The sequence below is a fragment of the Rhinatrema bivittatum genome, chromosome 6 (genome assembly GCF_901001135.1).
Source record: "Rhinatrema bivittatum chromosome 6, aRhiBiv1.1, whole genome shotgun sequence".
In the NCBI taxonomy this organism is placed as follows: Eukaryota; Metazoa; Chordata; class Amphibia; order Gymnophiona; family Rhinatrematidae; genus Rhinatrema; species Rhinatrema bivittatum.
This window is the reverse complement of record NC_042620.1, coordinates 200,812,139-200,824,683: the sequence shown is the minus strand read 5'-3', so window position 1 is coordinate 200,824,683 and position 12,545 is coordinate 200,812,139. Positions and strand designations below refer to the sequence as shown.

The 12,545-nt window shown below is 39.8% G+C and overlaps 1 protein-coding gene across 9 annotated transcripts in view; it reads right to left on the bottom strand.

Annotated features, from left to right (window-relative positions):
- The window catches only part of LOC115093936 (arf-GAP with GTPase, ANK repeat and PH domain-containing protein 1), a 1,595,449-nt gene that overhangs the window by 12,664 nt on the left and 1,570,240 nt on the right, over positions 1 to 12,545 (bottom strand). For all 9 annotated transcript variants that reach the window (XM_029606403.1, XM_029606396.1, XM_029606397.1 and 6 more), the window contains one exon: positions 2,020 to 2,275. In XM_029606403.1, coding sequence (XP_029462263.1) covers positions 2,020 to 2,275 — 256 coding nt within the window. The remainder of the gene's footprint in view (positions 1 to 2,019; positions 2,276 to 12,545) is intronic.

Sequence of the window (12,545 nt, the reverse complement as noted above, 5' to 3'; positions counted from 1 at the left end):
CAGAGGACCCAGATCCAGAAGATAGATTTAACAAGCAACTCACAAGATAAATTAAGTTTTTCATTTTAGAGGGAGCAAGCAGAGAAAGCTGGTATCTTTAAGCTTCAGGGTTATTTATTTTCTCTTGTGAGGAATAAGTAAAGGAAAGGGCTCTTAGAAGTTTTGTGGGGAACTGGATAGCGGTAAACCCATGAGAATACAGTGTAACCATCTGGATCCCTGCCCTTCAGGTATTTTTTTTTTGGTCCATTAGCTAGGGCTGAGGTAAATGGCTGTATGTTTACTAAGAGACAGGACCTATTGCAGTTAAGGGAGAAACACAAATTGTCAAGGTAAGAATTCAAACCATACTAAAACTAAAGCTGGGACAGAGAGAAGTCAACCAGAGGTGGAACATTGTTTGTTATAGCTGTCTGGGGAGGTGATTGACTAAGAGTAAGGGACTTCAAAAGATACCAAGAGACTGCATCCATCTCTAACTGAATATCAGTTGTTCTAGGTTAATCCTGGAGAATGAGACTGCTACAGACTGTTGGGATACTACAGCTTGTTTTGCTGAGCATTCAAGATTGTTATCTTGAGAACTCTGTTCCTGGCTCTCTTTGAGAAGTGATATGAATCTGCTGAAATGAAAAGGTGCTTATGTGCAAAACACCTACCTATTTATTTTGAAATATACTGCGTCCTCCAAGGTTCGAGGTGGTTTACAATAAAACCCAGAGGGTGAATATAACATAAAACATATAAAATTAAAATTAGTTGTAGCAAAGTAAAATAAAAATCAGAATAAAAATCATCACGAAATAAAATGCATAATCAACAAAGTATATTGAAGAGGGGGGAAGGAAGTAGGGAGAGTAGGCAGGACAGCGGGAACTAGGGTCAAAGGACGAGAAGAGATGGTAGGGGAGGGAGAGAGGAAAGTATGAAGATATTAATCTGGAAACATGCATTTGAAAAGATGAGATTTTAGTGCCTTTTTGAATTCCTTAGTTTTGGATATGAGACGAATGTGTGTGGGAAGATTGTTCCAGCTGATGGGGCCTGCAATAGAGAAGGATCTTTCCCAAGTGATAACTAGCCTAGAGGATCTAGGGGACGGTATTTGTAGTAGCATTTGGTTCTGAGATCTTAAAATGCGGGAGGGAGTGTATAAATGTAGGGTGGAGGAGAGCTGACAATTTTTGTTATGGATTATAAAAAGCTGTTATTGAAAGCCCAGCTTTCAAAAGGGAAAAATGAAAGAATGACTGTGCAATCAGAGGGATTGAGACCATGTAGCTTCTGGGTCCTGGAAGCTGGAGCTGAAGCCAGCCAAACAAAATTGGGATTGAGAGTTTAAGAGGACTGAAGTTACTATAGAGGAAATCCCAGCCATGCTGAATGTCTGACTTAAAATCACAGGAAATGGATTTAAAGTGACATTTGGAGTCTGAAACTAGGTTGTTAATGAAGCTGAGGCATCCCATTAATTCCTACATAGGTTGAAATGAGATGACTGCAGACTAAAGGGTCAGTTCTGCTGGCTAATACTGAAGAAGGAAGCGACACTAGGGGTGCAGAGTATTTTTCCCTTGAGGACATTTGAAGTGACTCCAGTGTCAGCCTCGACAACAACTTATCCATGTTTTGGGGTGGAATCATGAACAGTGGCTTCCTAAGCAAGGCAGCCCTGACTCTATATTGTTTTTCTTTTGGCATATGCTTAACTACTTGTCCATGTTGTCACAGGATCCGCCTTCTCTCAAGGATTATTCTGCAGGTCAAGTCTCGTAGTACCCAAGCATACACCCCGAGATCCCTGCCTTGTCACACCCATTCTAACCATCCGCTAGTTTTTGGACATAAACTTACATGCATACAGGATATATGCACATAGGTTTACCCACTTATTGAATGGGCAGTTTTACAGCAGACCAGTTCTGTGGATAAAGCATTGTTATACCCATGGAAATGCCTTTGCAAATTAACCTCCCTATATAAAAATGCACACAAAGCACAAATTGGAGGATAACTCACCCATATTAACAACTGCATTAAAACAACATTTCCTTTCCTGCAGGCGAGATGTAGAGCTGTCCGCCCATCACCTTCACCACAGGTCTCATTCACTTCATCCCGTGTCCCATGAGCCAAAAGTAGGATAACTGCTCGCAAGTCCTCTTCAGCTGTGGCTCTCAGGAGCTGCTGCCCTAGGGAGAGCTCTGGGCATTGCAAAGGAGTCAGGAAGAGCTTCTGCTCATACTTTGCCCGTATCCAACGCTCTTTTTCTTCCCTGGAGAAAACGAGAAAAACAAGGCTATTCAAAAGTCATTCAGATACATTGGTATGATTAAGCACCAGTACAGTGATATTAAAGAGAATCTATACATTTAAAATTAACTTTAGATATTTAGAAAGGCAAAGCATATTTGGTGCATATTCTCTTTTAAATGTTTTCTTTTGAAATAAATGCTGACTTTTTAGAAGGAATATTACACACCATTTTAAACATGATCTAAAGATCTCTACTTCTTTCTTTACTGTGATTACAATAATAACAATGAGTTACATTCTTCAAAATATCAAATGAGTTTGTTCTTGACTCTATTGCTTCTTATTTTCTTTCTAGGCTTTCCAGATAAGGGGTGGCAGTTGCCTCCGATTAGCCAAGTGGTAGTGGCTAACCTCAGCCACTTATCCGAACAAGTCTGCACTATCTGTCTGGCCTTGGGAAACCTTTTGGATCCTTTACTTCACTACTGGGCAGGTATAAAGTTTCTAGCATTAAAAAAATGTGCATTCAGCCAGTGCATTTCTCTGCATTGGGAGGGCCTACTTAATGCGCTTATTAGCATGGGATTTCCATGCGAGGGCACTAAGCTGACCACACATTTCTGAAATCTCATTTTGTGAGTGGAAAACTCCTTGTTGCATCAACAGTAAGGTTTACATTTACAAAATGAATGTTCAAGATCAGATAAACCTGTGCGTTCAGCTGAACTCACCTTTCTACACCGGTCTGTCAGTTATTTAGATTGCAAATGATAGATGTGGCTAAGTAGGAGATACATTCAAGAACTTCACACATTAGTACCTCTTTAAGAAGAAAAAAACCTCAAAATGGAAAAGGGATTTCAATGATATTTATTTCCAACTGAATTACCTCAAAAGAAAATACTTTTGTTCGTACTATTGTATTAATATACCAAAAGAAAAATTACCTTTACCTTTATTACCCAGAAAATAAAAAAAAAAAGGAACTGGAAACAACTAAAAACCAAAATGTCTTCTTAAAATTCTTTTTAAGTATGACATGTATATAAATGTTATAATTGCCATGACAATGAATGCACTATAATTTACAGTACAATCATGGATACTATATGGCCTCTATCTCTATTTTTGACCTACACACTACAAAAGTCCTCAAAAAACATTTCACTGTTACCCATATATTTCAAACATTACAATTTTTAAAGACCATTCTAAATGTGCTTTTCTTATATCAATAGAAGATGCATGCAATAATACTGTTAATTATTTTATTGGCATGTTGAATGCACAAATTGAGGTTTATCTGAGAACCACAGGAACCGCAACTTTAAAACGAGCATGTGCTTGCCCATATATGCACGTATGTGGGCACGTGTCCACATACGCAGGAATCTTATATTGGCCATGCAAGTACACGCGCATGATATAAAATATGCCTAGCACGCATATGTATGCTTCTCATTTTATGCATTTACACAAGCATCTGCTAATCATGCATTTTCCTTAGGAATTATCGGCTTTTACGCGCAAGTGAGATAATTTTATAACATTCGTGTGTGAAGGAAATGACCAGTTTAACCAGTTTGTCCACCAGTGTGCCCAGTCTCTCTCTTGGCCATCAAGAACCCCCCAGGTTCTTTAACCTGCACTCCCCCAGTTTACTCAGACCCCTCATTCAGTCCGTATTTGGCTATAAATTGTTTTATTCATTCTTATACCTGATAAGTAGCAGAAATAGATATGTGCAGGGAAGAGCTGCAAGTGCGTTCCGTTCGCAGGATATAAAATTACTACTTATGCGTGTAAATGGCCCTGCTCCAGAATGCCCCTGAACCACCCCTATTCTGCTCTTTTTTCAAAATGATATTTGCGCATTGGTACGTGCGCATGTATGTGCAATGTTTATAAAATCTCCCTAGCGTAAACAAGCACTATATGCGCACACATTTCCAACTTTTTTTTGCACATGGGCGCTTTTAAAATTCACCCTAATTTGTTTACATTATTTTAAATTAATATACAAGGGCCCAATTCAGAAAGAAACTCAACAGCACTGGACGGGCATTCAAAGTACTATATACGATCTGACATTTTTGTCTGGATGACTTAAACAGGTTTACTGTAAAAAAAAAAAAAAAGAAGCACAATTAAGGAACCGGAGATGAGGTGGGCAGTTTTGAGAAAGATGTTGAACAGCGAGTTGGGAGGATAAGGAAGATCTGGAAGGGTAGGGTGAAATGTAATTTCTTTTATTTGGTTTGAGTAAGGAGTTGGGCAGCTATGTTAAGCATACCCTCTCATTACCTGCCATGTTTTACCTTCCCTCCCCACAAATGAAAAGCTTCCCTTTGTGCCCTTAAACATTGTTTACACAACTCACAGTAATCTAGTGTCAGGTTAGTTTTAATCTGTTTTTAAATACTTATGTAAACAGATTGTTCCACCAGTAAATTGGGATTAGTTTTGCCTCACTTCCTGATACATGCAGTGACCTTTGAGTGACCCTACAGTCAAACTTTGGTGCAAAGTCTTCCAGAGATAGGCTCCTACAGCAGTCATGATAAGAAAGAATGGACATATGATTGGGAAACCCTCTTACCATGAACTCCTGCTGACAAAGACAACTTACCATATATTACCATATCAGGGAAGACAACTTCTCTTCTTATTTTATCTCAATATCATTACTGTTTTTCAAAGGAAGCTTTCTTCTAGTCTGGGATACCATGCAAGCCACCCAAAGTTACTTTGCTGATAGTTCAGAAACACAGAAATCAATATTCAAAGTGTTCATCTGGCTAACGTTTGGAGTTAGCTAGACAAAACATTGCCACAATATATTAAAGATAAGGGATAGGGCTTGGAGGATCAGCGCCATGTGGAAGATTGGAAAGTGAAAGTGTATGTGTGTGTGTGTGTGTATGTGTGTGTGTCTATGTATGTATGTGTGTGTGTGTGTCTATGTGTGTGTGTCTATGTATGTATGTGTGTGTGTGTGTGTGTCTATGTGTATGTGTGTGTGTGTGTCTATGTATGTGTGTGTGTCTATGTATGTATGTGTGTGTTTGTGTGTCTATGTATGTGTGTGTGTGTCTGTCTGTGTGTCTATGTATGTGTGTGTTTGTGTGTCTATGTGTGTGTGTCTGTCTGTGTGTCTATGTATGTGTGTGTGTCTGTGTATGTATGTGTGTGTGTGTGTCTATGTATGTATGTGTGTGTCTATGTATGTATGTGTGTGTGTGTGTGTCTATGTATGTGTGTGTGTGTCTGTCTGTGTGTCTATGTATGTGTGTGTGTCTATGTATGTATATGTGTGTGTGTGTCTATGTATGTGTGTCTATGTGTGTGTGTGTGTGTGTCTGTCTGTGTGTCTATGTATGTGTGTGTGTCTATGTATGTATATGTGTGTGTGTGTCTATGTATGTGTGTCTATGTGTGTGTGTGTCTATGTATGTGTGTGTGTGTCTGTCTGTGTGTCTATGTATGTGTGTGTGTGTCTATGTATGTATATGTGTGTGTGTGTCTATGTATGTGTGTCTATGTGTGTGTGTGTGTGTGTGTGTGTCTATGTGTGTGTGTGTGTGTCTGTCTGTGTGTCTATGTATGTGTGTGTGTCTATGTATGTATATGTGTGTGTGTGTCTATGTATGTGTGTCTATGTGTGTGTGTGTGTGTGTGTCTGTCTGTGTGTCTATGTATGTATATGTGTGTGTGTGTCTATGTATGTGTGTCTATGTGTGTGTCTATGTATGTATGTGTCTGTCTGTGTGTCTATGTGTGTGTGTGTGTGTGTGTGTCTATGTATGTGTGTCTATGTGTGTGTGTGTCTATGTGTGTCTATGTGTGTGTGTGTCTATGTGTGTCTATGTGTGTGTGTGTGTGTGTGTGTGTCTATGTGTGTGTGTGTGTGTGTGTCTGTCTGTGTGTCTATGTATGTGTGTGTGTCTATGTATGTATATGTGTGTGTGTGTCTATGTATGTGTGTCTATGTGTGTGTGTGTGTGTGTGTCTGTCTGTGTGTCTATGTATGTATATGTGTGTGTGTGTCTATGTATGTGTGTCTATGTGTGTGTCTATGTATGTATGTGTCTATGTGTGTGTCTATGTATGTATGTGTCTGTCTGTGTGTCTATGTATGTATGTGTCTATGTGTGTGTCTATGTATGTATGTGTCTGTCTGTGTGTCTATGTATGTGTGTGTGTGTGTGTGTCTATGTATGTATGTGTCTATGTGTGTGTCTATGTATGTATGTGTCTGTCTGTGTGTCTATGTATGTGTGTGTGTGTGTGTGTCTATGTATGTATGTGTCTGTCTGTGTGTCTATGTGTGTGTGTGTCTATGTGTGTCTATGTGTGTGTGTGTGTGTGTAAATGGTGCTTGGCCGAAGCTACAACTTTAAAAGATACTGAGGACGGGGGGGGGGGGGGGGGGGGGATTGGAAATTGGTTGCTGCCTGGCCGCTTCTTTAAAAAAGAATATTCAGAAACCCGGTTAGTGACAAAGTTAGCTGGATAATTTAATCTGAGTATATTCAGCAGAACAGTCATCCTGTATTCAGTGGAACTTATCTGAGTAACTTTATCTGGGTAACTTCTCCACTGGCTGGCTTGGTGAAGAACGTAAAAGCATAGTAGGGATGAAAGTTTTAAATAAATACAAATTATCATATGATTACCAGCCATGCCATATTTGGCGTTGTAAAGGGATTTTTTTTCACTGCTATAAAATTGGCTACATACTGTATGCAGTGTTTTTTTTTTTTTTTTATTCATCTTTACCTAGATTACCTTGGCGATAGAGTTGCTAGGTACTTCGAAAGATGGACTCAATGGACTGCTAATCTTCTTTCAATCTATGTAACTATCATCTCTGGAACTATATGAGATACATGCTCTAGTAAACAAAGAATAATAATATGAACTTACATAGTACTTTGATCCATACAGGATCCCAGTGTACTGTATCACTGCAGCATTTAACAACAATGCACAAAGTGTAGGTGGAGTAAATAAATCACACATAAAACAACAAAATAAAGTGCAAAATAAGGGGTGACTTGTTAATGTTTTTTTTAAAAAAGGTCAATGAATCAATTACAAATTTCAAAAGCCTCCAAAGAGATTTAATTGTCACAAAGATATGAAATACATCGAACAGTACAGTCCTGTGACACGGCCGTGTTTCGCTGGAGGGGCTGTGTCGGGAGGGACCCAAACCAATTTCTCAGAGAAAAGCATACAAGTTCAAACAGCTCACTGCCGAAACCCAATAGACACTGGGTATCAGGAATAGAGGGTACCACAAATCGCAAGTCTTAGTGAAGGGCTAGAACTCTATTGAAAAACGGACCGACGGGGGTGCGTGACTGTTACAGCATCTCTTTCAAATAGTTAAGGTTTCTCCCACTTTTCATAGACTTTCTTCCTTGTTTCAGGTTAAGGAATTATTTTATATGAATGGCTAAGTTATTTATCTGGCTGCATTTCACCGAGCTGGCTGACCCCTGTTGGGCTGCTTTTCAATACAGTTCTAGCCCTTCACTAAGACTTGTGATACGTGGTACCCTCTATTTCAGGTTTCGGCAGTGAGCTGTTTGAACCGTTACGCTTTTCTCTGAGAAATTGGTTTGGGTCCCTCCCGACACAGCCCCTCTGGAGAAACACGGCCGTGTCACAGGACTGTACTGTTCGATGTATTTCATATCTTTGTGACAATTAAACCTCTTTGGAGGCTTTTGAAATTTGTAATTGATTCATTGACTTTTTTTTTTTTTTTTAAAGTTAACAGGTCACACCTTATTTCACACATTCCCCTTTATTTAGCATTTAAAAACATACATACAGCCATCTTTGGGGTAAATTATCTAGCACAGGGGTAGGCAATTCAAGACCTTGAGTGCCACAATCACATGCAAGTATATCTCATGCATGTTCATTGTGGATTAACTGAAAACTAAGCCTGTTTGTGGCATTCCAGGACTGGAGTTGCTTTCCCCTAGTCTAGTATGATATTTTTAATTCATGGGTAAGGGACTCACAAAACTGTCCCTTACTAATAGACATCAGAGTCTCAATAGACTCTGAGGATGAGGGCAGAGTAGAGTAGGAGTGGTAGATAGTGGGAGGTGGCAGTGTTGTAACAAAACTCCTGTGCTCTTCTGGTTCTTCGCCAGGTATCATTCTAAGAGGTTTTTGGGGTAGTCTCTTCAAGGGACAAGGACTGCTTACTTCCTGTACTGGGAAGGAGGCAGAGGGGCCCAGGCCTTCAGGATTAGGGAGATACTTGTCCTGCCAAAAGGGATTCCTAAGATTGCCTGAAGATTCACAGAAGAGGTTTCTAAGAAATGGGAGTTACGCTTATGCTCTTTTTTTCTGTCCAAGAGAGATTTCTTCAGAGCATTGGAGAGAGAGGATTCATCTTACAGGGCAGTCAGAGGGAAGACAGCATTAGAGGGAAAGGTTCCTAAAATTGATGTCCAAGAAAAGCATCAGCTAAAGTCTCAAATTTGACTTTTGTCTAAAGAGGAGCATCTAGTTCTAAATCACTAGCAGGGGTGTGCAACCTATGCAGCTGAACAGGGGGCCATACTCAAGAGGGCAACAGTGCCTCCTCTCTCCCACACTTTTCTATAGAATGCCTACAAGCAGGAGACTCAGGAATGCTGTGCAGGAGAAGGAAGCTTCTGCCTGGTAGTAAATGAATGAACAGCCTGCAGGAAGGAGGCAAGAAAAAGAGGTGGATACTGGGATAGGAACGGGATAAAGAGAATGGTGGGTAAGAGGAAAGAAAGAGCAGGGAAGAGGAAATACTAGTATTGGGCAGAAGGTCGGGAAGTGTGTGTGTGAGTGCATGTGTGCGGAGGAGAGATAGGTATATTGTACAGGAGCTACTGCACTGCCAAAGAGCAGGGAGGGACACCAATTTCAAGTTTTTGCACAGGTCACCTTCTCTTAGGTCAAAATAGCTAGCTGGTGTCTAGTGGAGCCTCCCTGCCCTCGAACCCCCCTTACCTTCACAATGACAGGGTCTGCCCATTCAACATTTCTGTTAGCGTGGAAGACAGCATTCAGTTTATGAGGAATATTCTCCCTGGTCTGCTGCTTTCTGTAAGATCCCATTTTCCTGGACTCCTTTAAGATGCTTTGTGCTTTCATGACCTCCCTGACAAGAAGGACCATCTCTTGTGGCTAGAAGTTATCCTTCTAAAGCAAGGGTCCTTGCCTTCCAAGCATAGTGCAATTAGGAAGATGGATTTTGAGACCTGTCTGCATTCACGCATAAGGGGGCAGGTTTTACGCATAGAAAATAATGCATGTACATTTAAAAAAATAGCATAGCATTATTTAGCATGGACCCTGAACATATGATGCACGTGTGTACAGTGCTTTTTTTTTTTTTTTTTTAGAAGTTGTATATGTGTATTGTTTTTTTATATGTGTATACAGAGTTCGTCAACATGCAAAATATTGGGTGGAAGGAATCTAAAGCACACATAGTTGATTAACTAATTATCTGAAATGTTTTCCTATCTTTTATTGGTCTTAGCTCTTCTCCTCTATAGCTAGTATTTAATCAAAGAGGATGAGGCCCTTCAATCACCAGAAGACACTCCTCTTTGTTACTGTATGGACCCTGTGTATTAGAAGAAATCTGGGTGTTTTTTTCTAGATGGTCTCCTTTGCTGTATTTACCCTACATTCTACATAGAAGTGGAATCAGTTAACTAGAGGACAGACTGAATAGTCAAATAGTTATGACCCCCAAGCAATGTTTGTCCATATTTAGAAATTAATTCTTAATGGTAACCATCATAATAGGTATTACTGGAAAAACTTACCTTCCTTTGCCTTTTAGTTAATCATTAGTCCTTAGTTCTTTCTTTTTATAATTTTTCTATTTTCTTATGCAAATAAAATAATGGCACTTATCTGCTAAAAAGTAATGCCATGGTTCCTCTAATAATGTACCTCAACACAAGACCATATTTTGATCTCATCAGGGGATCTGTTGCTTGTGCAACAGGGCAATAAGTAGCTTGATTTGTGACTGAATCTTCAATGTTATGAAATATGTTGCATTGTTAAAACCAGTTGACTGACAGAAGATCTCCCCTCAGCCACCATCAAACCACTCCAAATGCTACAAAATGCCGCTGCTAGAGTACTCACTAACACTCGCAGAAAAGACCATATCACCCCTGTTCTTAGAGACCTCCACTGGCTCCCAATCTCCTTCAGAATTCGCTATAAGAATCTCACTATCATACATAAGACACTACATAACCATGATGTCCACTGGCTCAATGACTCCCTCCACTAGACCCACCAGATCTGCATACAATGGCTCACTACCCATACCCCACACTAAACCCACCCGTCTCACTGCCACAAAAGAAAGAACACTATCTATAGCAGGACCCTCAAACTGGAATGATATGCCACTGGACCTGCGGCTGGAACCCTGTTCCCACAAATTAAAAAAAACAAAACTAAAAACCTGGCTCTTCAAACAAGCCTACACATAATCCACCTCCCCTATCACTGCCCTTGCCAACCACAAAGCTGTATTTATTGACTGTAAATTCCAAGTTTATAATGTTATAATGTTATAAATCTATTTTCTCCTTATCCAGTTCTACATTGTTAGTTTGCCTTATTTTCCGTTTTATGTACTGCACAGTTTCTATTTTATGTTTTGCTTCTACACCTGTTACATGAAAATCGATGTGATATCCTTCGAACATCGGTATAAAAAAAGCCATAAATAAATAAATAAATAAGATTGAATATAATGGTAGATGGATTCTACTCTGAGAAGAGAACAGTGTTAAGTGGAATGCCTCAAGGATCGATTTTGGGACTGACTCTGTTCAATATCTTTGTGATCAACATTGTGGAAGGAATAGAAGGTAAAGTTTGTCTTTTTGCAGATGATATTAAAATCTGCAACAGAGTGGACATGCCCAAAGAAGTAGAGAAAATGAAAAGTGATTTAAGAAAACTTGAGTGGTCGAAGATTTGGCACCTGGGATTCAATGTCAAGAAGGGCAGAGCCATGGGGTGTGGTAATCCGAAAGAGCTGTATGCGATGGGGGGCAAAAGATTGATGTGCACAGAACAAAAGAGGGACCTTGGGATAATAGTGTCTGGTGATCTGAAGGCAGTGAAGCAATGTGATAAGGCAATAGCTAAAGCCAGAAGGATGCTGGGCTGCATAGAGAGAGGGATGATGAGTAAGAAAAAGGAGGTGATGATGCCCTTGCACCAGCCCTTGGTGAGACCTCACTTGGAGCACTGTGTTCAGTTCTGGAGACCGTATCTCAAAAAGAGATGGGATGGAAGTGGTCCAGCAAAAGGCAACTAAAATGATATGGGGGGGGGGGGGGGAGGGAGTCTGCACTAGGAGACTTATGAGACTGAAGGATCTAAATATGTATTCCCTGGAGAAGAGGAGGTATAGAGCAGATATGATACAGATCTTACATACATAAAAGGTATTAAAGATGCACAAGTTTTAAACCTTTTCTATTGGAAAGGAAACTGTAGAACTAGGGGTCATGAAATTAATCTCTAGGGGGGGATATGTCTCAGAACCAACATCAGGAAATATTTCTTCACAGAAAGAGTGGTGGATGCCTGGAATACTCTCCCAGAAGAGGTGGTAAAGACAAAAATGGCAAATGACTTAAAAAGGACATGGGATAATGTGGATCCCTAAATACTAGATATTGGAAATGAAAAAAGGGGAACATGGGGCTAACCTGCATGGAGTGGCAGTTATTACGCTTTCCAGAAGGCATGAGTTAACTTGCATGGAGCAGCAGTTACTATATTTAACAGAAGGCATGGGGTTTACCTGCAGTTGTTACCATGAGCAACTTGCTAGGCAAGTTTGCTTTTTATTTGCCGACTTTACTATGTAAAAGTTGATGGGTTATATGTTTAAAGCATACTAAGGATCTCACTGGACACTATTTTTCAACAGGATACTATTTTAAAGACTGATGATTACAACTAAAGAATTCAGTATTGCCAGAAAATAATTGGCTGTAAGCTCATTTATTAAGGTCTCAATTCATATTGTTGTGTGTCAGCATTATGGTGATTTTAAGTAGGGATGTGAATCGTTTTTTGACGATTTAAAATATCATCCGATATTTTTTAAATCGTCATTAATCGTTAAAAAGTGCGATACAATAGAAATTCCACCGATTTATCGTGAAAAAATCGTTAATCGGGTTAGTGCATGCTAACGGGAGTTAGGACACAACCTAAAAACCCACCCCGAC